Source organism: Poeciliopsis prolifica, unplaced genomic scaffold (assembly GCF_027474105.1).
Source record: "Poeciliopsis prolifica strain line A6 unplaced genomic scaffold, Auburn_PproV2 SCAFFOLD061, whole genome shotgun sequence".
NCBI lineage: Eukaryota > Metazoa > Chordata > Actinopteri > Cyprinodontiformes > Poeciliidae > Poeciliopsis > Poeciliopsis prolifica.
The window spans coordinates 913935-940447 of record NW_026562436.1 but is presented as its reverse complement, the minus strand read 5'-3'; the positions used below and the strand labels follow the sequence as shown (position 1 = coordinate 940447).

The 26513-nt window shown below is 42.3% G+C and overlaps 1 protein-coding gene across 1 annotated transcript; it reads right to left on the bottom strand.

Moving 5' to 3' along the window:
- Nucleotides 1-304: 304 nt before the first annotated feature.
- xpo7 (exportin 7) lies at nt 305-26513 on the bottom strand. Its single transcript, XM_055060681.1, has 28 exons — nt 26423-26513; nt 17812-17958; nt 16525-16618; nt 16240-16406; nt 14873-14938; nt 14160-14264; nt 12685-12850; nt 12266-12339; nt 12072-12191; nt 11822-11968; nt 11559-11731; nt 11031-11224; nt 10846-10951; nt 10578-10713; nt 8819-8892; nt 8643-8723; nt 8159-8222; nt 7941-8049; nt 7747-7853; nt 7581-7669; nt 7378-7485; nt 5524-5606; nt 5225-5439; nt 4083-4221; nt 3836-3993; nt 3658-3756; nt 3448-3575; nt 305-2526 (listed from the first exon to the last, which is right to left on the bottom strand). The coding sequence occupies exons 1-28, from the start codon at nt 26453-26455 to the stop codon at nt 2433-2435; spliced, it is 3276 nt and encodes a 1091-aa protein (XP_054916656.1). The 5' UTR covers nt 26456-26513; the 3' UTR covers nt 305-2432.

The following is a 26513-nucleotide window of genomic DNA, read 5'->3' as shown; positions in this document are numbered from 1 at the left end:
CATTGCTTATTTAAAAAAAATATAAAATGTTTGCATTTCTAAGACTTCATAGTTAGTGTTCAGGTGTTAATCTTTCAATAACACATGATTATCAAGTGATATTTTCTAATTTTTCTGTCAGATTGAAAATTTTATACTCAGAAACCCGACGGGCCCCTGGAGGAATGACTGCCCTTCCAACCAGCCGCAGGGCGCAGCAAGTTTCTGGGGGAAAACTTTGGTTTTGAGGAAAGAAAAATGTCCCACTTCTGAAGTGGCTGCGGATCAGAGTGAAGATCCAGAGGAACAAACCCACAGTCAGCAGTGTTGTAAAAATCAATGAGGTTTATTTGCAGTCACAATGCTTACACTATATGTAGCAGACATCCAAACAACTCAAACAGCTATTCACTCTATGGACCCAACACATTCAAATCAGGGACACAAACCAAACTTAGGAACATCCGTGAGTGCTGACATGGTTAGAGATGAGCTAGTTGTCACAAACAGTTAGCAGCAACATCGTACAGAGTAACACACGTTGCTAAGAGACGCCTTTACACTGTCCCGACTTCTACTGAGGTTGTTCAGGCTGAGCTGGTCTCCATGTCTCCACGCTGGCTTCCCCTTCTGATTATTCAGAGTCTGTCTTCACGCACGCACGCACACACACCCACACACACACACACACACACACATACACACCTTGGCCATTTGAGCTCTACCGCAAGTTCACCAAGTAACAACACACACACCAGGCAACAGAGAGCCACACCACTCCACACACACTCACGCACAAACACACACACACCAAAAGGACTTCACTGCAGGACCCAAACGGGGGTCCGAGGAATCCAGAGTGTAAACAAAATGGTGGATACTGCACCGAGCCTGCCAGAGGGGGAAACGGAGCTGCAATCATGTTGCTTACACATCGTCAAGCAGCAGGCGTGTGTGTGACGCCTGCTGGACCGTCAGGCTTTAAAGGAAAAATCTGCTGGGGAGAGGTTGTTGTTTTCTGTTTGGGTTTTCTTTCTGATCAGCTGCGACACTCAAGACTCCCGACTCTACGGCGTTCAGGCAGGACAGCAGAAACACTGCAGAGCAATTTAGTGCTGATTGGTGGTAGAAGACTGAGGGAAGAAAGAAACACTGAGCAGATGTTTCACTGCAGCTGGAAAGCAAAGCAGCAGTGAGGAATGATGCTCAAATGCTTCTTTAACTCCTCCAGAAAAGTCCATAATGTTTAAAACTACAGCAGAGGAATGGTCAGCCTCTGATCTTATGAGAGGCGGAGTGAGGTGAATGCTCACTCAGAATTCTTTAGGTTTTATTGATTGTTTTGTTTTAGATTACAGATAACTTCCGTGTTTGGTCTCTGTTAAATGAATAACTCTTAGACTGTTTTAATTCTTATTATCAAAACGAATGAAAAGCTAGCATGACTGAAACCCTTGGAGCAAACAGAGAAGTGTCAGAGTGGGATCACATCAGAACCACTTGACATTTGATTACCTCTCACTGATGGAAGAGATTTGGTGAAACCCAGCCAGAACATTGGCTGCGTATTAATATTTGTGTGTGGGGAAAGCCAGAAGTCAGTTAGTGTCACGTTCCAAAACTAAGAAGAACCGAGGAGCAGCAAACCCACGCAGGAGATTTCTCTGCTTCCTCCTGCTGGCGAATGTTTGGGAGCCATGTTGAAAGATTGGACTGAATAAAAACAGCAGAATGTTCCTTTAAGAGCTGCCTCCCTGCTGCTGCACAACTATTTACATCACTTCAAGCAGAGACTGAGAAAAATGTACAGCATGGTGCTCTGACTCCCTTTCTGTTAGTGTGTGTACCTCTGCCCTCCCATGCCCCCCCCATTCCTCCCCCCCCTCGCCCCCCACGCAGACGGACAGTTTGCACTAACTCACTGCACTGTAAAAAGCTCAATCACACGTGGGTTCAATCCTCAACTCATCATCTGGTTTAAATTCGATCATTATAAACATTGTTCAAAATGTTACCAAAAAAAAATTTACACTTGGTTTGTTTTGTGTGTTTTCTATACAAGGCAGGCAGAAGCAGGTTACTACGGTTACCGGTGTTCGTCCTCTGCGGTCCCGTTTCCTCCGTTTCTCAGCCGCAGCACTCTCGCCTTCCTCTGTCAGTGATTTAGAGTGCCAAGACGTGCCAAGACATGCAACCCCCCCTCCCCACCCCTCCACCAGGTGAGTCAGACCAACACGGACTGGCTTTAAAATAGATCTGTATATATTTATATATGCTTATATCAAAAAGAAGGCGGGAAAGTTTAGCCAATGTGGTGTCGGGGTGCGCAGATGTTCCCTTAGGCATCCCGGCCCAGGGAGGAGGCTGGGGGAGGCGGGGGGAGGAGGATGCAGGGTGGGGGTCAGGGGGGGGCGCCCGCTCTGCGGCTGGGTGAGGCTCTGCCGTGTGGAATGTCAGCTCATCATGTCGTTGCTGTTGACGCCGTACGTCGAGTTCTTCATGCTGTCATTGACTTCCCTCCTGAACACGGACAGGTTCTGTGTGAACCTGCACACACACACACGCGCACACACACACAGTTTTAATCTTCAACCATCACAGATCAAAGATTCAGACGGTTTTACAAGAGTACGACTGTAAAAACACATTCTGCAAAAGGACAACAGAGGGACATGTGGACTATGCTGAGAGGTTCTATCAGTACCAGAATATACTGGGCCCACTTAAAGGGGCGGTGCTATGTGTTTTTCCAGTCACGTGCTGCCATGTTATAGCAGTCAAGTAACTACATTAACTTCAGTCAGTTGTTATGAAAATACTTTATACATCAAAGATGACTAAAATGAAATTTTATTTTGATATGTACAGACTTGAATTCTCTGTAAAAAAGGCCTTTGTCTGTTTAAAAACTCCTGCTCTTTCTGAGACTCCACCCTCAGCAACTCATCACAACATGGCTCCTTTATTAACCCTTTCACAACGTTTTTACCAGCATTGCTGTGAGAAGGAGCTGAGCTCAGCAGATGTGTAGTTCCAACAGGTGTTTGCTAATTGCTGCTGGCTAGTCTGAAGGAACTGAATAGGGAAAGCTTGGAGGAGCTACATCTCGAAGGCGGCACTAGGTCCACCCAGGAGTGTTGCTCATTTGAATGGTTGCTATGGAGATTAAAGGTTCTCTCAAACATGCATGGAATAATTAAGACAACATTTCAGGTAGTGTTTGATGAGCGAATAACATCATGAAATGATGGAAAGTGAAGAAAAGTTCATTTCAAGCAGTACTGCCCTTTAAAGCATTTAAACTTCAACGTGACTGACTACTCTGCTGTAGTCAGGCAATATGGCCGTAAACAGGGTCACATCTCACCTGCAGTTATTGTGGGATTTGTAGTTTAACCAACACATACCACTATAAGGGACCCGGCCCTCAGGAAGACAGACAGACAGACAACCTGAAACCCGACCCACCTGTCTCGATTCTTTGTTAGGAGGTTTCGCTCTATTCCCTCCATCAAGTTCTCAAAGCATAAGTGCATGGCCTGCTGCTTCTCAGGAGGTTGGCTGCTGACGATGCTGTTCCTCAGGTCAGCGAAATACTGCAGGACATACAAACACACACACCCGTTGAAACAGTCTTCCTAAAGACAGGAGCATGTGAGAGTAGAGAGAGGAGCTCACCTTCTCATTGAGCAGGATAAGGCCCAGCAGTGGCCTGGACATGGACCACTGATTCCTGCAGTCCTCGAAGATGATGATGTTCAACACGGTGGACAGCATCTGCAGGACGACACAGAGACGGTCGGTCTGAGCGGACGCAGCGCGCCACCACGGGAAGCTGCAAGCTGGTTGGTCTGACCTGCTGGATCATCTCCGGGTGCTGCTGCATGATATGCAGGAAGCGGTCATCTGTCGCCATGGGAGCAGGCCTCTTCTTGGTGGAGCGTGACAGCTGCTTGAACAGGTAGGTGACTATGTGGTCCAAACTGGAGCAGCAGCCGGTGCACACCATCGTATCTGAGAACACAGAGAGAGAGAGACAGAGATGGGTGAAAACCCAGATCGGACCATCGTCCCGGTCAGACCGGACCGCCGCCGGGCCTCACCCAGTGCCGTGAGGCCTTCTGATATCGACGACAGGATGTACATGACGACGTGCGGTTCTAAACTGGCGATGAAGTTCATGTGGTCCTGAGTCAGAACCTCCAGCAGGGAGTAGAAGGACTGACTGAGCTTCGGGTAATCCTGCAGAGACAGACAACACACACACACACACACACACACTTCCTGCTTTCACTGCTGGACACTGATCAGGTTATCTACATCCACCTGCTGGTTTCCTCCACAAGTCTCAGTCCTTCTGAACTACAAATATTAACATGCAATAACTTTCATCAGAGCATCTGCAGGTAAACCTAGGACTTTTAAAACCTTTTTAACTGACACCTTGAATAAAACTTGACTCAAAAAATCCTATAAATATTGTTTTTTGGCTATGGATGGCTCCCAGCTTAGCTTAACACTGTTATGCCATTGAAAGCACCTAGTATCTTATGGGTTAGCAACAGAAGTGGGCCAGTGGCAAAAATAAATGTCGTCCATCCAACTGGACCCAAGACAGACACAGAAATGTTAGCTAGCAAGGGTCTGTTAGCAGGTAGTTAGCGGTAGCCTTAGCTGCCTGGAGTCAGAGAACAAAGGCGACAAAAACTTTGACCAAAAATCCCACCAGGAAAATGATGACGTGTGAGATGCAAGAGTCCTGCCACCACAAAGTTTCAGAGCTGTCATTAATCTGTTTAAGCTCAACTCAGAAAAAAAACAAGAACATAATTTAAGACTTTTTAAGGCCCTGTAGACACACCGGTCCCAATAATACATTTTACTGGACAATAAAATGTCCTACTAATTACTGTGCTAAACGATAATATTGTTGTTTTGAGACCATTTTTAAGTAATTTATTGAAAATGGTGTGATAATTCAAGTTCGTCCTATCAAACACCAATAAACTGTAATTTTGTAAAGAACATATAACACTAGAACTGGAAGATATTTTAAATATCCAAAAAAGCCATAAATAAAATGACCCTTCAAAAAATATGAATCATCAGAAAAGAAATGATCAAACTAATTCAGACTGTTTAGGAAGCGAGCATCAACTGAGAGCATCCCATAGAAACAAAGCAGTGGCTTCACGTTGAGGCCCTTAGAGGCATCCTGTCTGACCACAGGAAAAAAACAACATACTAGTAAGTCACTGTGAGGGATGGAGAGCAGTAGTTTGATGAAGGTTTGCAAGGCGTTGTCCAGAGCATCGTCGCCATAGAGACGGAAGACCCCGAAGTTGACGTAGTTTCCGCTGAGCACGGCCTTGAGCATGGCGAAGCACACGCTGACACCCTTCAGCTTGACGCCGTACACCTGGTCCTTAGGAACCTCGCCCAGCGTCAGGATCCGGTTCCCTGGGGGACAAACCGGCTGCTGTTAGCTACCATTAGCTACTGTTAGCTTCAATCACACTTCAGGCTGCATTCCAGTCCAAATACCGTATGTGGTGATCATCTTGCTGGTTTCCCTGAACAGCAGGATCCCATTTGGTGACGATACGTCAAACTGAAGCCGCTGCGATCTGCAGAGAAAACAAAATGACTGATTGTCTGGCGTCACACGCAGCAGGAAGTAGAAACTATTGCTGCGACCCTCACAGATCAATTCAATTTAGATTCTTTGGGTCACCATTATTAGATTCCTTATTGACTTAAATATGTCAGTATTTAAATCACGTATTACTAAATATTTAATTTAGTAATAAGTAGCATAATTAAATAATTAAGGAGCCCAATAATATTTATAAATGTAACTTATTTCTAATTGTTTCCTGCCGATATGAACAGCCATGGTGGCATATATCACTTTTAACAGTGTAAAGATGATCAATTTTGAACCTGTAACATTTCTAAAAATAAAACTAGCACAATACTTGTGCTCAGTATGGACTTTAAAAGGTTAAACATCACAGTGGTGTGTTAAAAGTGAATAAAATGGAATAAAGTAAATTCAGGACATTTAGAATTGTTTATGTTTCATGGAGACATTGTCAGGATGGCTGTTTATGTGTTCATTCGTCCAGGAGATGACATCATTCTTTGCTTTCCTCATTATTAATCAGCCGATATTGCAGCTCCATCTGCTGGATGGCAATAGAAACTACATTTTCCACTTGTTTCAGCAACATGTGACTTCTATCCACTTCAATGTGAAGATTGGAACCGGCTGAGTTCTGGACCGGAGAGTCTGACCCGACTCTAGAGTCGTTTCAATAATAAGTCAAGGTCAACACTGAGGTCCAACAGAAACAGCAGTCTGTATTTATATGGATGTTATGGATCACTATGACAAGGGCAATCCCAGTACTGTGTGAGTGAGCCTGGAAACCAGACTGAAACATATCAAAGCGGTTGGTTATCGCTAAGAAACAATTTAACTGTTGAAACTGCATTTCCAATCATTTTACTGATGAATGGACGGTTGGAGATCGGCCTGTAGTTCTGCTGTAGTGATTTGTCCAGGTTGTTGGGGGTTTTTTCAGTGGTTTGATGACTTGTTTTTAAAGCCTGGGGGAAAACCCCTGATGAGAGTGATGAGGTTTCTGTTCAGATCAGATCCAGTGTGATGACAGGCAGAACTTTCTTCAGGAAAGTTATTGGTATGACATGAAGACAGCATGAAGAGGAGCTTAACTGATTTATAATTTCTGCTAAGGTTTTATAGTTGAATAGTTGAGATTGAATATATTTTTTTGTATTTTTTATGTTTGGGCATATCATTGATATTGGATTAGGTATTGATCTGCAGATTATTCCTCTAATTTTTTAAAATTTATTGCAGGCCTGTTAGAGTGGAGTTCAGGTGGTTCAGTCACAGGACGGCTTGTGAGCCTCTCAACTTTGGCAAATAAAATTCATGGTTAATCTTTGATTTCTGCAGAGCATTTGCTTAGTGTGGAGCGACAGCTTCAGTCTCTCTGTATATTTCATAATAAATGTGAAGTTGGTCTATTTAAAAAACTGCAACATAAACACTTTTTTCACATCATAAGTCACATAATCATCAGTCTGATGTCACAACAGGTGGAAACCACAACAGGAAGTGGTAGTAGAATAACTTAATGACTTACCACATGAACAAATTTATTCACCTGTGATTTGAGTCCCATTTCTTATTTAATGGAAACTGTTATTTTTTACATTAGCAGAATACTGATTAAGTCTTGCACACATTTGTAATGGAAATGGAGCTACTGATACCAGTTTAGAACTGGAATCAGTGTGGTGGAACCAATGGGTTCATGATAGCAACTCCAGAGTCCTAGTCCACTCAGCATGACAGGAAGTGTGTACCTGTTGTGAACGAGCTCCGCCATTAGCTTGAGGACAGGAGTGGTGCAGGCCGGGTCGTGGTACCACAGCTCGATGGCCCGCTGCAGGATGGGCATGTACGTTGGGTATCTGCATAGCTGGTTAAGGACACTTCAGCTAGGTCAGTTACAGCGAGAAGAGAGACAGCAGGTGGACCACGGGACGGAGAGAGGAAGGAAGGATACATCCAGTCAAACAGCATCATAAAACTTGTCTTGGCGTTGAATGCAAACGCGATGCCTCGGAGGTCTCGCACCAAACCCACCAAAGTCCTCTAGAAGAGACGGTGAGGGAACTGTTAGGATGCTAGGGCAGAATCAGAACCAGAGGAAGTGTGTGTGTTCACCTCACCTTGGCTTCCTGCTCGTTGAATGTGTTCGTACTCAGCATCTGAGCCACAGCCTCAAACGCAGCAGTCAGAGGTAACATAAACTGTTCAAACTGGTCCTCGTCCTCACCTGCACACACAAACACCCCACCATTAAACTCCCACCAGCAGAGACAAGCTAACAAGCCAACACTTGACTGTGTATGTTTGTGTTTACCCAGATCAACCATGAGCAGGCGACCCAGCGCCGTGTAGAAGGTGGTCCGACAGCGCATGTCGCTTAGGTTGGACTGGTTGTTCACACCCAGGAAAGAGAAATGCTCACTCTGTTGCAGTACAAACACGATACACCATGTTAGTGTGTGTGCCTGTAAAGCGTGGATATATATTCTAGTCTGGAAGTGTGATCTGGACCCGGTCCAGGGAAATACTCACGGTATGGTTGTTCAGCATGAACTGGACAGCGCTGAGCTTCACCAGCTTCCTCACGCTGCTGTATGTGCACAAACAGGAAGTCAAGGAGAAATTGACTTCCAGGATCCTGATACAAACACAGCAGCTGGAAGCTCTTCTCCTTATAAACAGCACATATGAAAACCAGGATGACTAACTGAGGCTCGTTATGCTTTAATTTACATGACTGTTATAAACACGCTGATGAGGTTACACAGAAATATGGTAGATCAACCAACATTAGCAGCTCAACCAACATGAACAGATTTCTGCAGCAGCAGTGTAGCATATGAAGGCTAACTCTGAAGAGAACACCATTCAGCCTAAACTGGATCTCCTAATTCTGTCCTTCTGCCATCCTGGATGTTCAATGGTTCTGCCGGTTAATCCCAGGTCAGGATTCTCAAAGACCCGACACCCGGTCAGAACGCAGAGACACACACTTCCACACATTCTGTAAGGATATCCTAAGGAGAGGTCGTTCAGCAGCTGGAGTGTTTTGGACGTGATCGGCTCACACTGGCCCCAGTACTTCAAGTTTGTAATGCTGGAAGAAACAATCAGACAGTCAAATGAACCAGTCCAAACAGCTGGGACACAAAGTAGTGTAAAGATAAAACTCCTCAGACTGAGGCTTCTTACATTTTCCCTATAAAGACGCTGAGTACCATTGTCTCATCGTTCAGCCCCAGAACTTCTGATAATCGTCGATAAAGCTGGAAAACAAATATGTTTCAATGACATACAACTCATCGTATTTCATCCCCTACAGGTGCTGGATGTCTGATGACCACACGATTCTCTCCTGAGGCAACATACAAAGAAATCAAAGTCCTTATTTTAACACAAACTTCTTAGGAGCCGCTGTGGAAATCCAAAGAGCCACTGGTTGCACACTACTGACCCCTGACCTACAGTCGTCTTTAGTCTTTGTTCACAGCTTTATGGAATGCAATACATGGTAAATGTGGCTGAATTCTCCTAAATGTGCAATATTTTTTAGGATGAACAGTTGTCATTTAGATTGTACAAAAAAAGTTGAAAAATGAATCAAAAACTAAAACTCACAACTGAGAGCAGAAATCTGTCTATTGTTGTAAAGTCTGCATTCCCACTGAAGTTTATCTACCTAAATGCATGTTTTTATGAAATCAGAAAAACTGCAGGGACAGTATGATCTGAAGTATCAGATTAGACTTCTCTTTTCTTTTTGCAAAAAGTAATCCACACATATAAGCCCTATTGATTATTTTCTAGTTGTAAATAATAAAAGATATTTAGTCAGAGAGATCCTGTGCTGGGAATACCTGTCTATCAGTCATGTGACCTGCTTCTCCTGCAGTGTGCAGCTGAAATACTAATCATTACATTTCATGATGTTCAAAGCTGAGTTTCTGAGGCGGGACAACCTTTTCAGAAGGTTGTGTTGGATGAAGAGCCAAATTAAAGTCAAAACAAGATGTGCAGAGCTAGAGATCTCTGGCTCTGCTTTGGGATTTAAAGGGGCAGTATGATGTGTTTTCAGGCCACACAACCAAGTAACTATGCCGCCTTCAGTTGTTATAAAAATGCTTTTTCTCAAATGTGATTTAAAAGAAATTCTACTCTGTAATTTAAGACTGAAATTTGGCCTCTGTCTCTTTAAAAACTCCTGCTCATTCTGAAAGTCGTGTTGCGAAATGGAAGTCATCACAACATGGCTCTTCTATTAACCTATCAACTATTTTACCAGCATTGCTCTGAGAAGTAGCTCCTCTAATGAGCTCAGCAGATGGGGAGGTTCACCAGGTGTTTGCTAATTGCTGCTGGCTAGTCTGAAGGAGCTGAGTTGGGAAATCAAAGCACTGAAGCTTGGAAACTGCAGTTCTGAACTGGATCTCCTGAGATACAGTTCTTAGGAGAACAGGATCTAAAGAGATCCAGTTCCCCAGGGGGATTCCCTGGGGGTCTAGTGCCTGGGGGAGCTAGATCTCCCAGATGTTTTGCACAGCTTAATGGTTGCCATGGAGATTAAAGGATTTTTTTTTTCAAACATGTATGAAAGAATCAAGGCAACACTCCAGGTATGTTTTTGATAAGGGAATAACTTCAAAACATGATTTTACATAACACTACCCCTTTAAAACTTCACTTTCATTCTTCTTCTCAGAGAAAACCTCTCCTGGTTGCAGCCTAGCAGATTTCTGGCTACAGATGGACAGCTTACTGCCATGTTTTCTTTACAGACACAACTGCTACAAAGACACCATCAACACCACAGTTTCTACTTTCCACCACTTATCTGAGAAGTTCACAATTTGCAGTTTGTGCCTTAAAGAGGGAGAACAAATGTCAGTGTGCATCAGGACAGCGCAGGCTTCCTGTGATCCAGCCCACTCCACAGCCGTGTACAGCACCTCACCTTTGAGGATTTCTGCACCTGGTCACCGATGTAGATCTTCCTGAACTGTTCGAAGAAGCTGAGCATGGCCAGCTCTAGCCTCTCGTTGCCTGCCTGAGCCAGCCGGGAGTCCGTCAGGTTCATCAGCTGCAGAACCCTGACATGCAAACCAAACCTGGTCAGGAACTATAGCGTGTTAAAAGCAGAAAGACTGAGACGGAACCTCAGTCAAGTTAGGTCAGTTCCCTGTTTCAATGGTTCTTAACAATTCAACAGAGACGCTTCCTACCGGCAGACCAGCTCTCCATCCATGGCATCCTGCTCATCCGTACTGGCAAACGACACCCGTCCTCCAATCACTGCACCGATTATATAGACCAACCATGTCAACCGACCTGCAGACAGAAGACAAAAGATGAGACTAGTCGACGCATCCTGACACGGCTGGGTTTGAAAGCGTTTGGCTGGCCGTACCCTCCTGCACGGTGACGTCTGCAGCGCTGGAGTTGGTGGACTGCAGCAGCTCCTGGTAGGTCTGAGCCGCCTGGTCAAACAGCTGCACCAGCAGAGCACACGTCTTCTCGTATTCACACCGGCCGATGGTGGACAGCTGGTCCAACTGCTGCTGCACCAGCCCGGCGTCATCCAGAGGGTCCTCTAAGCCGTCTCTGTGGAGAAAACAAGAGGACCGGATGTAGAAGGGATAGAATGCATGCAGCTACAGCAGGAAGTTCATGGTAAGAAGTACAGCTCCACCATTACCATAAAGGTTGGAAGGGGAAACCCAGAAAACCAGAGTTGTCTGGGTTATGTATTATGGTGTGTGTATTTATACATACATACAGCCATACAGTAGAGGGTAAAATATCTGAGAAATGGACATTTGTCCATCGGTAAACATTGCAGGGGGATGAAACCAGAAACGTTGGGTAGACTCATGACAACCACTGGGCAGAGTGTGACCTGTGGTTCTGACAGCCTCAGCAGAACAGCAGAACCTACCTGAGGATGACGTGGACCGACTCCAGCCGTGACGTGATGTAGGCCTTTGTCACCTCTGGGGTGTAGGTCTCCAGCAGGTGGGGCTCGGTGGCTTTGACGTAGGGGACAGACGCTGCCAGGCGCTGCCACAGACTCAGCAGGTAGTGGACACTGTTGGGGGCAAACTCCCAGTGCTGCAACCCCACAGAACCCAAAGACCAGCTGTTAGAACCCACGACTTCCTGTGATTTTAAACTGCTCAGAGTGGAAGCTGACAGCCTCACCTGCAGGCTGGTTACGGTGAAGTTGGCAATGAGACGGATCACCTCCGGGTAGTTCTCCACTTTGACCAGTTCTCCCAGCTGGTAGTTACTCTTCAGTCTCGCCAGCAGGCGGCAAAACTCATGGTAGTTGTTGGGATCCGGCAGACACTGTTGCACAAAAAAACAACAACAACAACAAAAAAAATACGCATCACAAAGCAGCACCTGATTGGACAAATGTGGCAGCGATCGGGTCAGGTGACTTCTTTACCTGTGGGTTCGCTAATATCCTCTTTACGCCGTCTACCAGATGGGAAAGGAACTTTGCTCGCTCTGCATTGTTGAAGAGAGACCGCCTGACAGAGGCGATCTGAACTAAACAGGACAACACCTGGACAGGAACACAACCGGCTCAGAATCCAACAGAAACCTTATTGCTCCGCCTCCAGCTCAGCTCACACTTACCAGCGGGGAAAGGGACGGAGGGAGGGAATGATATAAATTGAAAAACAACTGCAGGGTGGAGGAATCGAGAAACGCTGCAGGAGAGATCAAACACAAAGTTAATAGAGAACATCCAGGTCTGGACACTGGTGACTATTAAATAATAATGCATCTGACTGTTTGGAAATGTTCATTTGCAATCTGAAAACTAAATATCCTTTCTTTCCTCAAGCCAATTATGTACTACTTTGAAGCTGAGTGTCAAAAAATGAAGGTTATTAGTCTTTGATTCAAAATACTGCAACGTCAACTATTTATGATCCATTTTTTTTATTAAAGCTTCAATTTATTTGAAAAGAAATGCATTGTTGGAGTTTTAACTTGAAGATGCCCCTTTTAGGGCCTTCTTCTGAACAACCCTGTGCTCAACACGAAGTTACCTGATCTCCATGATGTTGGAATTTGTACAGTGCAAAGGTCATCTGATGACTCGTCTGTGGAAGTTCCTATAAAGTCAAAGTTGAGGCAATTGTAGCTGAGCTTGAGGAGCTGCATCAGCAGGCCGTGCTGGGACTCATCATTCAGGTTCAGGTTCTTCCCTGAAGCCTGGAAACGAGACGACAGAAACGCCACCATTACTTCCTGCATGCAAGCAGCTCCACTGGTCACTTCCTGCCTGTGCTGGCTCAGATGGTTCAAAATCACAATCGACTTTATTCAACTTGTTTCTGCACACAAACAATGAATTTCACTATGGTTTTGTTTTGCTCTCAATGAAAACATTTTAAATGTAAATATCTAAGGAAGGGAAATAAAAAATGCAAATTATGTTATGTATCTTTCATTTTACAGCACAACCAAGTAACTATGTTACCTCTATAATTGTTATTATTTATATGTATATCAAACATGACTTAAAAGAACATTTACTTTGCAAATTAACACCTTGAAATTGGTCTTCTGTCTCGACTCCTGCCTTCATCATCTCAGCATTATGCCATTTACAACTATTCTTAGAGTCTGTGTGTTGAGATCAGCAGCAGAGCAGTTCCACCAGGTGTTTGCTAATTGCTGCTGGCTAGTCTGAAGGAACTAAGTGGGGGAGGTATGTGTTTCGGGACCCAGAATGGTTGCCATGGGAGATTAAAGGATTTCTCAAACACGTATAAAAGACTCAATGCCACATTTCAGGAATGCTTTTGATTAGAAAACGACATTATAACACGATGCAAGACTCACAAAGGTTGTTCCCTTTCAGTCGATTCACTCGGTACAACCATAGAGTATGGGATATCAGGCTCCCACGTGACCCAACGTGGGAGCCTGATATCCCATACTCTATGTGTTGTACCTCGTTCCTCTCCTTCAGGGAACAGTAGTTATATGCATAACATTACGATTTCACATAAAACTGCCTGTCCTTTAACTATATAGAAACTCTATCTCACATACAGTGGTTTAAGTACAAATGTTGTCTGCAGCAACAAAATGGAAGGAGGAAGGAACTACAGACGTGGCTACAGCGCAAAGATGAGGACAGGAAAAGAAGTGAAAATGGTGAAAATGCCCCTGAGCTGGAGACTAACACCAGGAGGAGGTGCCGTGGATCTGTACAGTGTAATGAAATGGGTGCAATTATTTTTGGAAGAGAAAACAGCAGACCAGCTAAATAAACTAGGGATTGTTCTGTTATTGTGGAATAGCTTTGACCTATTAAAACCTAACGACATGCAGTCTGTACAAGCTGCTTACTTAACTCTTAGATATGGTAGTTTCTGACTAGAAGATCAGATCTTGACGTTTTCCCCCAATCAACTTCCCAGTGAAACTTTGTTTAAAATAAAACAAAATTTTCCTAACTGCCCATTTGAGAGAGTTGGACTTGTTCTCTGACCCTGTGACCTTCGGGACTGACCTGTTTGAGGAGGTTGCAGGAAAGTGTGAAGATGTCAAAGAGTGAGGAGTCTCTGAACGATGACGCGATCTTCCTATGTTTGGTCAGCGGATGCGTGGTGTCGGCCTGAGGGAGACAGAAACATGAGGGGCGGTTCGGCTTCCTGATGCTGAGGAACAGCAGGGAGGTGACATCATGTTAATGCCAATGGTTTATCTGCTTTCTGTTTTTTATGACTATACTTTTGTATTTAATGATTTAAAAAACTGCCTGAAATATGCTGTGCCAATGAACTTGATTGGTTGATTGATTTAAGACTCAGTTTATACCATAATCAGAGTCCAGGCTACAGGCAAAAAAAAAACTTTTTAAAACTGGAAATTGTAAAACTGAATCATGTTGGAGAGATCTGCTGCCACTGACCAGTTTATAATCTCAACTGGCTCATCCAGTCATACCAACACACTGCTTCAATGTGAGCAGCTTGACTTTTGTTCTTAAAAATCAAAGCAAACATTTGGTTTTCTATGTCTCCACCTGGCAGCAAAAATGAAACTCTTTACATTTTCCATCTTTAACACAGCTGGGAATAGCTTAAGCACTAGAGTGAGTCACATGATGAGCCTCCAATCCAGACTGGAACGCTTTGAAACCGTAAGCAGCTCAGATTCTTGCTTCCACCATTCCAGTGACATATCTGCATCTCACACTGAAACACTCACAGGAAAACTTACCTGATTTATCTCGTTTGTCAGCTGGGACAAGATGGTGACACCTATGATGCAATGCTCCACGCTGTCCTGGAAACACACAGTTTCAAAGTTTAGGTTTGAACTGAACAGCAGGTCCAGCATCATTCTCAAGTTCACGACCATTTTCAGTTGTTCTTCAGCCTCACATTCCATCTACAGGTATGAATACAGTAGTTCATTATGAATGAACGGGCTAGATCTCTGTCAGTTCGAGCTTTAAATACATTCCCCCCTACACACACACATCAAAAACAGATAAACTGTCAGACTAATTCGAGGCTACAGGGATGGATAATAAGGAAAATAAGGAAAGAAAGAGATAGAAAATAGAGAAAGAGATCGAGTCAAATATACAGTGAGACAGAGAGTAGGGCTGTACTGACTGCAGTTTTCTGGCCACTCACTAATCTTGAAAAAGTCTGACCAATTACATTTTTGGCCGATACGTTTTTCTTTTCTTTTTTTTTTTTGTCTGAAATATATATCTAAATATGGCAAAACCGTTACCGAGTTGGCAATAGGGGAGTGACTATTGTCAACTGCAAACCTGCAGAGATAACCTGTTTCTATTAACCATAGAATCACGTAAATTAATGAAAGCACAGCAATTTAAAAAACAAAACAAACAAACAAACAACAAAAAAAAAACATTTTTGATAAGTTGTGCTGGGATGAGGTGGGTTAACCTAGATGTGTTTTGTAAAACCACAATGAAAACATCTTTTTGCACCACATGAGTGACATAATAATTACTGAATGTTATTACTGGGAAATGGTGAAGAAAACAATAAATAGTAGTTGTCTTCATGGTTTGTAGTTTGTTTTTTTCGCTGCACTGTAAAATTTTTCCAAAATGCCACATATGTAGGCCCTCCCAAGTAGGCAGGGCTTGTTGCTCCAACGCCTCAATAAGACACCAACGTCTCCTCTGATTGGCCGATAGATGATGAGCACAAGCCCCATGGCTGAATTATGAATACTGTATATCTCATAACTGTTTACATCTGTTGCTACCATGATTTTCAATGACTTGTCATGAGAACATGCTTGATTTTCATTTCATTTCTTATTTAATGGAAACACAGCAAATGCAAAATTGTGCTTTCTTGACTTAGAATATTGACAAAGATTTGCACACATTTGTAAAAGAAGACACACACACACACACAGAAAAGGAAAGAGATGTACACAGAGATTACAGAGAGTCTGAAACATAGAAACACCATAATTTCCTAGACATTTCCAGCCCACATAGGAACTCCAAGCTTCTTAATGCATCTGAAAGAAACCAGTTTCTTTGAACGCAGAACTCTGACAAGGAATCATCTCACATGACCTGAGATTCTCACCTGCAGGAATCGTGTAACATCAGCGATGACGTTTCGAAAGACATAGTCATCTTTCTGACAGTCGAACCAGCCCAGTTTGGTGATCCGGGCATACAGCTGGATCAGAGCCTGGGTCACAAATGCTGCTAACTTCGGCCGTGTTGCCAGGTAATTCAACACATAGTTCCCTGTGTGTTACATAAAACAACATCCCACTTAACAGTCATGTGAAGACTGCTTTGATTTGTCCAGAGCACAAAGGAGCTGGAAAAAAAAGATGGCTGCCAGAGGAACAAATATACTTACGGATGTCAATGCGTTGCTCAAGGGGTAGTGGGTTACTGGTCCGAGACACCAGTTTCGATAAACAAGTGGCGGCAAGTAGCTGAGAATAAGAAGACTGGGAATAGAGCAGAGATATAATGTTAGCTAGCTTGTAGCTTAAATTAAAAGTACGAAAATAAATTTTGTATTATTTTCGCTATGGATGTAATGTAAAAAAAAATATGTGGACAGAAAAGAAAGATGCATGAACTAGAACCCCATCCCTGGGCTGCCACCTTACTGTGGCAAAGGGATTTGAGTGCCGCAGGATATCTCCATGACAGGAGATATCCTGTCATGGGCTTCATGCCACCAGTAGGGTCACCCTACTGGTGGCAGACAGATCCTAGGAGAGGACATAGGGAAAGTGCTGCCCAAAGACCCCTTGTGATGAGTAAAATCAACAGAAACAATGTTTCAAGGCCTGAAGGTGGGGCATGTTGGTGAGCGAATGGGCTTCAACCCATGGAGCCTGTTCGGGCACACTCCAAAGAGACATGGGCCCCACTTCCCATGGGCTCACCACCTGTGTGAGTGTTAGAGATCTTGGGATGTGGAATATCAGATGGCTCTGGCTCTGGAACCGGTATCCTTGAGAGGGGTTGGACACTGTTTCACTTTGGAGTTCCCCTGGTGAGAGAAGTTCAGCTGGAGGGGGTCTATTCAGCGCCTCTCCGTTTTACCCCTTTCTTGAACTATCCAGTCATTCACCCCAGTGAATGACTGGATAGCCTCCCTGTGCCTATGAATGGGGAGGGGACAAGGTCTGACTGTTGTTCGTACTTAGGCGCTTAGATTACCCACCCCTGGACCTGCTGGTAGACAAAGGAGGTGAAGGGTGATGTCAAGCTGAAGGAGGACTCCTACTGGATCTCTTTGGCCTCAAAAGAAGCTGAGAGGTCCCAGCAGTCCAAGCAGCTTGGGTAACATGGAGTTATTGGCTAGAGGATGTATTAAACCTATGAATCAGTTCATACCTGCTGGTGTGCAGAACTACCTATGAATATTGTAAGTTTGCACTAGTCAATTAGTTTTTCAGGCCACCAAAACTGGCTCCAGTCCAGGAACCCAGGTCCTTGTAATTTTGGCTTTGTCATTGACAGGATCAGGGCTGTACCGCCACCTGCTGATCACACTAATTGTATCTCTATTTTTCCTCTTAAAGACATAATAAGCCTCTAGATTATTTTCTTTGAAGTCACACTGCAGCACGTTCAATCAGAGAAACGGTGATTAGTGGTGAATGAAGAGAGTCCCCTGCAGACTTACACTGCCTCTCTCCAGCAACAGCTGACATTTACTGAGACAGTCAGGGCTGTTGGTGAACTCCACCAGAGCTTTCTCTGCCTGGTGTCGCACGGCGGTGTCGGTGGTCTCATACAGCTGCTTACACAGGATCTCCAGCTGGGCAAGGCCCTGCACAAACACAACACACAGTAATCACAAACAGATCCCACTGAAAGTTAACTTTTAAGCAAGACAACATTCCCTTTTTCACTGGAAACAGCTTAAGTGTGGGACCATTGTAGCTGACAGACGAAAACATGAACGTCTGTTTTTCACCTGTTGTGAGGAAGAGACAGCCTCCTGTACATTAAGTATATCAAGTTCCTTTAAGGTGCTGAGTCATGTCTGGTGACACAGAGATGCCGGTCACTGATAAATTCAAAATGGTGGAGCAGGCAGGTTATACTGCAGCAGCAGAAGAGCTTCTGTTGGCTACAGCAGCACTGCAGTTCAGCAGGTGTATGCAGGAGTTGCATTTTGCACGCTCACTCTGTAGTCCTGAGATAAGAGCTGCACACGGAGCCCTGCCTGCACACGTGCCATCTGCTGCACGAGATGAGTACTAACAAACCTAATTACTTCCGATAAACCTCCCCATATAAATGCCTATTAAGAGAGCAGCAGCGGTTGGCTGGCAATGAGTGATGGAACAAGACGTTCAATTCAGTCTGAGTCTTTGATAAAGAAAACTTCCACCATAACCATTGTTAAAGAAACTAAAGAGTTTATCAGTGAAATAGTTTTTTAAATATATATTTAATTATTAAGGTTGAGCTCAGCTCCTCACAGGTGTGCTTGAAAAATCGAACCTCCAGCTGCAGCTGTTCCAGAACGCTGCTGCTGGAGTTCTGACTAAAACCAGGAAGACAGTTCTACAGTCCTCACACTGAGAGTAGACTCTGAGATACTGTTGTTAAACCAACATGAGAACTGCAAAGATAAATCAAGAGCCTTTTAAATCAAGACTAAAATCCATTTGTTTAGCACTCCCTGTGATGAGGCCTAAATTTATCAAGATTACAAATTTTGCTGGCCGATAATTTATCCCAGAAGTTATCACGACAAACAATCATTTTCAAGTAAGATAATAGTCATTGCATAATAACGCAAGAACACATTCTCACAGAGTTTGAGAGTGAAGTGACACTGATCCGAGCACATATATCTTTGTGAAAAAAGAATGAGTGCCATTTGCATTTATATATCACATAAGTTAGCTCAGCAGGTGATCTAACACACACCTGGCTCTTAGTTTGGGCCTGCAACTTGATAATGCTTATGTAAAGGAGTCACTTCACCAGCAAATCACTAATGGGTTTTAATTCAATCACCATATTCCTTGCAAAAAAAACCCCCAAAAAACAATGACAACCAACAAATCAAAATACGACATCAAGCTGTAGACATTACTAAAACAAAATGGTAGGATTCAGAAAAACACAAGAAAACATCATAATGAATTTGTAACCAGAAAATATTTAGTTACGTGAAGAAATTTCTTATTTCTTTTAATTTCTTCAACCTTTAAATGTAACTTACTTTATGACCCCACCGACCATTATGATCTAACTGGAGTGCAAAATTTATATATTTATTTAAATGAGACATTTCTTGTTTGCATGTTCACAGAGATGTTTAAGAATTGCCAAGAATGTCTTCCAATAACACACATTTCTATATTTTCAAATTTACTGTCAACTTTTCACATTTTTTAACACAAAAACAAGACGGACCATCTTACCAGCAGGCTCACTTAGTTTTCTGAGGGAAACCCTGTGAAATGGAGTGTTTTTATTGGTATCAACTTTGATATTTTGATATTACAGTGAACTCTTGGTATAACGCAGTTGACTTTTCACGGTCTCGCCGCTTCACGGATTTTTCATAATCATTTTTCATTTTCTCCTGTCTAACCCAATGACTCGGGTCGCGGTGGGGCGGTGCTGATCTCTGCAATTTGAAGCCTTCGGTTCGTATTGATGATTAAAATTATTATTTTACAGTACAAAAGTTATTTGTAAAAAAAAAAAAAAAAGTTTATACAGTACTTTTATTTGTTGAACTAATGCTTGGGCCTGTAAAAAGGTTTTGTTCTTTGGTTTCAATGTATTATGGAGTATTTCATTGTATAATAATTGTAAAAAAAAAATTAAATAAAGCTTACTACTTCACAGATTTCGCTGATCACGGGTTCCTTTTTGGAACGTAACCCCCGCAAAAAATGAGGGTTCACTGTATAACAACCCTAATACACATAGTTGAAAATATTTACAAAGATAAATTTTTACCCTTAGGCAAAAGAAAAACTCAGGGTTTCTCCAAGAAAACTTGACAAGTCCATTGGTTGGGGCACTCAGGCGGTCATTCATCCAGCAGTCCATCGTGTTTTTGAGCTAAAAAATGTTTAAATATCAGGAAATTTGAAAATATCACTTGATAATTACACGTTATTGGAAGATTAATACCTGAACTCCAACTATAAAGTCTTAAAAATGCAAACATTTAAAAATTAAATTCATAAATAAGCAATGCTTTGCCTGGTGGGGGGCAAGTAAAGCCTGGTGGCCCACCAGGCTTACAATATACAGGGGAAAAACAGCTTCTGGATGGGTGAAAATCAAAAATATGGTGGATATCTAAACCAAAACACAAGGTCAGAGCTGTCCTGATGAAAAATCTGTGATTGGAGGATTTTGTTCCTTCTGTTGAAACACGTCGGTATGCTCTGTAGCAGCTCTGAATGTGGAAGCAGAAGAACACTCAGTGTTAGAGCTGCGGGGCTCTAACACTGAGCCGCGCAGCTGTTGCTTCCATCCAGCTCATATTTGGACATTGTTCATGTCCTGATGTACTTCTCCTAAGTCAGCATGAGCCAGCCAACAGATGGAGCTGCCTTTCCAGATCTAAATCCAACTATTTCGGTTCTCATTTACTTGCCTCAGGCTTACCACATACATGTTTTAAACTACACATGGATTTCTCAGGCGGCGGACGAGGAACCGATTCAATGTTGTGATCAACCATTTCTCTGGGACCGATGTTTTGATGTAGCTGTGTTCAAGTGAACTAAAAGTAACAATATTTTACATGGTGCAGAGAATTATACAAATTTTACAAATCTTCAGCATACCTAGAGATGATAAAACTATTTTTTTAGAGTTTGAAAAGAGAAATCATAGAGTCATAAATTTAAACAACTTATTGAAGCTTCAACGTTTTTTAATTATCCACCAGCAAAGCCCTTAGGCATAATGAATGGAAGCAGTCACTTTTAGAGGGTGTCGAGCAGCTGAGGCTGTAATAATTCCTCGAATGAATAGTGTACCTCGATTATTAAAATTCCTTGAGGCAAATTATCTGCCTCTGAGCTTCATTAACTTATGTTCTATTATTTAGTGCACTGTATTCCAGCTGGATGACTATTTGCGCTGCACAGCGTTTTCACTTCTGCCTACAAGTTGTTCACAAATGCTACATGTAAACAGCATAACCTCCATTTTCATCGTTTTCGGGGGACCAATAAGCATCCTTAAAGAGATGCATGGAGTACAGCAGCCTCTCTCTTCCTGGAGCTGCTACCTGGTTCAGAACGAACAGTGGGCAAGAGTGCGGCAGGTGTATTTATACAAGTGAGTGGATAGACTGAACACTGCAGGCTGCTTGATGCTTAAGGTAAGTGTAGCTTTACGAACAAACTGAAAAATAAATCTAACACTATCCTGGTTGCAACAAATGGTTGGAGGAGTGCACAGTGGCGGTACATAGCTGGTAGATATGTTTCTGTGAATGAAGGAGCCAAATCCAGTCGTTCATATGAGCACAAAAGCTAGAGCTATATAAACTGAAAACTGGAGTATAATTTTTTTTTTTTATAAATGTCTTTGTGAGTCTGGCTCTTTATTATTAAGTTGAATATAAGTTCAGATTTTTCTATAATTTTTGTCCAGTTAACTTGAAAAGTGAGCTATTGTTGTTACAGGTTAATTTTCTAAGCTACAGAAAAATAACTGTAGGGATGTACAAACACAAAAAATTGAGCTGATGTTGATGTCACATTTTTATGCCATTATCAATGTATTACTTACAATAGACTCACAACAGTATCACTGTTGACCACAATAATTACTTGGACAGTTTATCTTCAAGGAGAATTTGTTTTGACAGGCCAACTTGAAATACATAATTTCTTAATAACATATTATTCCTGTCTCATGGCTAAGCAGTAGACTCTTGATTAGTCCCAATATAAACAGACCACAACTTTACGAGAGACCTAAATGATACTTAACTCAAGCTTCAGTCCTGCTTGTTGGGGGGAAAAGAATATTAGAAAATATTCTTTTCCTAATATTCAATTAGACAATTGGGTTTACCAACCAGGAAGAAAGCTTTGATGGATTTATCCATGGAAAGCAGACGAAGTGGAGCTGGACTGGATGGAAATTATACTTTTCAGAAGCCTTACATATCTGTTTTTTTTAAATCATTTTTTAAAGTTATACTCTTATCAAATATTCAAATTTTCTGAGACCCTGAATCTTGGACTTAAAAAGTCTATAAGCTATAATGAGCAAAACAAGCATGGTTTCTTTTAGAGTATACTAAGCTTGGTGGGCTGCCAGGCTTTACTTGTTTCCCCCTGCCAGGCTAAGAATGACCAGTTAATTTATTTTAGATAGTTTTTTATATTATTATTATTCACCAGTAACAGTGGCAGCAAAGATGAGTTTAGAGTTGATGCATTGGTTGTAAGGAGCTGTCTCAGAGTCTGGTCTTGCTGTGTTTCATCCTCACTACATGCAGGAAACAACCAGAGCAACACTCTCCTCTGTCTGCTATTAGATGACCAGTGAAGAAACATTTAGCAGGATGCTTCAGAAAGGTCAGATTTGTTTGATTAACTGGTTACCAACCTGTCTGATTTAGTGGACTTCCAACTTTGTATTCAGGGTCTAAAACAGTAAGAAGCAGGTTTATCACTCTGTCAATAATAAAGCATGTTTCATATGTTTTAGATAAAAATAGTGAAGTTAAATTGAGCGTTTTTTACTTCAAATGAACATTTTTTCAACTGAACAAGAGCTTTAGATCAGTGGATCTCATTTTAAATAGCATTTTTCAATGTCCATCCTGCTTGGAAAAATTATCCAAACCAATTAGAATATGGTTAGAATTACAATCAGGTTTTTTCCTTTAACAGCTAAATTCTACTCTAGCCTAACTGTGCTTACTGTGATTTCACAGCATAAGCATCTGCAGTCCAAGGCTGGACCATTGGCTGAAAACAATTTTTGAACGTTTCATATTTCAGTTGAAATAGAACTACCACTTCAACTGGAGCAGTAGTTCCTGAGACAAGCCTGTCTCCATTTCCCACCAGCTGAGAACATCCCATCATTTTCATTATGAGCTGATATTTTATGGTAGTACCAGCTGGTTAGATCTGTTGATGAGATTTCTTAGAAAGGAATGTACATGATAAAACAAACTAACTTAAATGTGTATACAAACCGAAAAGAAAAACGCATCATAATCATAACTTTGTGTTTCTACACAAAAGTACGATCATGTAGAAACACAGCATTAAACAATTTAATCAAACACTGACCAGTAGAAATATTTCAGATTTTCAACTGAATGTCAAAGTTCAGGATGTCTTCACTTCTGCTTCTAGTGCTGCTTCTTTCTAGTGTGTCAATAACATTTTTAACCGTTTATTTTTCTGACCTGGGTTTAAAGTGCTGCCACATCAACAACTGGTGGAAGTCCTTCAATGCTAATTTAGCATGACAATAATCTGACCGCAGCTGACCATCACTAAGCAAAACTGACTGAGCAAGATAGACATCTGTCTATATATGACAGATGTCAAATTTACTGTTTCACCCTTCACTGCCCCCATGACCAACTATTAGATCAGTTAGTTTTGGAGAATGTCAGGATAACCATTATTACACTAATAATAATAATAGATATCCTAGATAACAATCAGAGCAACAGGGTTTTCACTTAATGAACATGACAAAAAATAAACAACCCAGCTTTCACATGCATTACATGTGACCTGAGCTGATGACGTTTCAAATTACAGCAAGCTGCCTGATTTGTATATTTCAGCGGTAAATCATAAAACTTCAATTTAGGCCTGAAACAACTAATTAATAAGATTCATTGTGATGAACTGGTTTTTGAAATAATGGTCACCTAGTTTAGTAATCGATTAATCGTTAACAAGAGTAGGAACCGTTTTTTGTTTTAATTCTTTTAAGCACCTTTTGCTATCCAGATTAATATCTGGATAAGAAGTAACCAGCTGTGCACTGTATTGACATTCAGTCTTTTTTTTAGCTGCAAATCATGAAGTGTAGACTAAAGGAATGTTGTTGTTGCATTTTAGCCAATAACAATTATTTGAAAGTTGGATCTTCGTTCTAATGAAATTTTGTCTTTTGATTCCTCACCCATTATTAAAGTCATTTCTGCTTGGCAACAAGAATTGGGTCTAAACCAGGTTTAATCAAAAGCTGAAGATCATCATATTTTTCAGATAAATTATTAATTTCATAACAACCCTTCATAACATTCTCTCACTTTTTTGCCCTACTTTAGAGCCAAAAGTTTTCTATCGAGGCTCAAACTCCACTGAATGTAAAAGAAGTGCAACACAGAGCTCAGTCCAGGGTTGGTCAGTGTGGTGATGTTAAGGTGTGTAGATTCAGACAAACTACTGATGCACCTACACATGAGGTAATGCGGCAGAGCACAGCAGGGCAGGTAGGCGCTACTCCATGGAGGGACCCTCAGCATTCCGTGATTTCACACCATTATTACTGCTCGTATTGCTCACTCACTGTGTGCATATGGGGGGTAAACCTTATTAAACTCTTTAAAAATTAATAGAGGAAATATTTGCTGTGCCTACTCCTGCAAATATATTTATTACAGAAGTTATAATGCAATTTATGTTTCACAAATTTTCTTAAATAACTTTTTAATTATTCTGAAATTTATATAATAAGTACAACGGGCTTGTTAATTGGGCTCCTGTCTGGTTTTTGCAACTGCAATTTCCAAACAGGCAAATTTGTAATCATATATAAACAGTAGTAGCTTTGTTTTTGCTGGTTCGAGGGGAGTGCACAGCAACAAGTGGGGGTGGGTATGTACAGGTCTGATGCTAAAAAAAAATCTCACAAACTGTAGGAAAATTAGTCAGTTTGAGACTGGCACGTTTTAAAACTACATAAAAGCTCGTAATCTGTCCACTGTTCATTGATAAATTCAATATTATGTTTTTCATTTTAGTTGTAAAGTACACTATTTTACATGCCACATCCAACATCAAATGACCAAAAATCATAAATAGTCATAAAATCAAACATTAATTGTCTGCGTGGTGTTTGAAGCCACTTTTGAGCAAAATGTAGTTTTTATATGCAGAATTCCTGCTTCGTCATTGATGTCCGTTTATATCAAAGTTCATATTCCTGCCCAGGTCCCTCTTTGGCAGGACAGCATCCCATAAACTTCCAGAGTGAAGCTTGCTGGGATGCAGTGACACTCAGTATCCACGATGCAGCTCGCCTCACTCACACGTTCAAATAAAACGCAAAACATTGCTGTGTGTATTTCTTCGGATTTAAGGTCCGGTAGGTTATCCACAACACTCTCACACTAAGCGGAAACATCACGCTGCTCTGAAAATCCCACTCACAATATGAAATCTTTCTCACGACAATCAGTCGGGGAATGGGAAAGTTGAGCGCTGTCCCGCCTGAGATTCCCTACACATGTGTCCGGACCTGAACCCGAAGCAACAGAGCGGGCTACACAACACAACACCGCACCGCTGAGCTCCCTCCGGCAACAGCACACAGGGGAAAACCTCCCCGGTGCCTTGACAACAACTTCCCTTTCCCCTCATCCCGTGAATATAAAGTCATTTTCACTGACAAATATTTCAACACACTCGGTTATGTTTTCAAAGAGCTCGGGCGGGAGAAGTTGACGTCTGGCTGCAGCTAGTGTTAGCTTAGCATGCATCAGTGTCCGGACAGCTAACAACAGAAACTAAAATAACGCTTTATTCCAACGGCAAAGTGTCCGGCGTCTCACCGGTCCGCTGCTCCTGACAGGAAAAATGCCTCTAATGTGGATCATATTGGCGCCAACTCACACTTAACCCCTGCATGTTAGCCTGAAAGCTAGTGGTACACAGTCAGCCATTTGTGTTTTACTGTTTATTTCCCCAAAACACGCAAGTAATGCACGCTATCATGCCGGTTGTGGTAAACTACCAGCTCAAACAGACACTGGGAACCCCACAGACTGGAACTGCACGCCACCACAGTGTCTGTTTTCGTTCCGTCCAGCAGCTAACACAAGCTAACGCAATGACAGCAGGCCACGAGTCAACACAGGCTGCCTCATCCTTTCTTTTACTGCCCACAGTCTCGCGTTCCGTCGCCCACTGCATTCCCTGGCGCTGCACACCGGTTCCGTACCTGCACCACCGCATCTGGATCAAGGTTCAACCTCATCTTCCCGCTCTAGAACAAACTGTCGGTAACAAAAACATGAAACCTCTACTTACCTGCACATGATCCGCCATTTTTCTCCATTTCATGCACCTCTCACTCCTCCGCTTATGGGTATGTAAGGAGACAACAGCGCCCCTGCTGGTG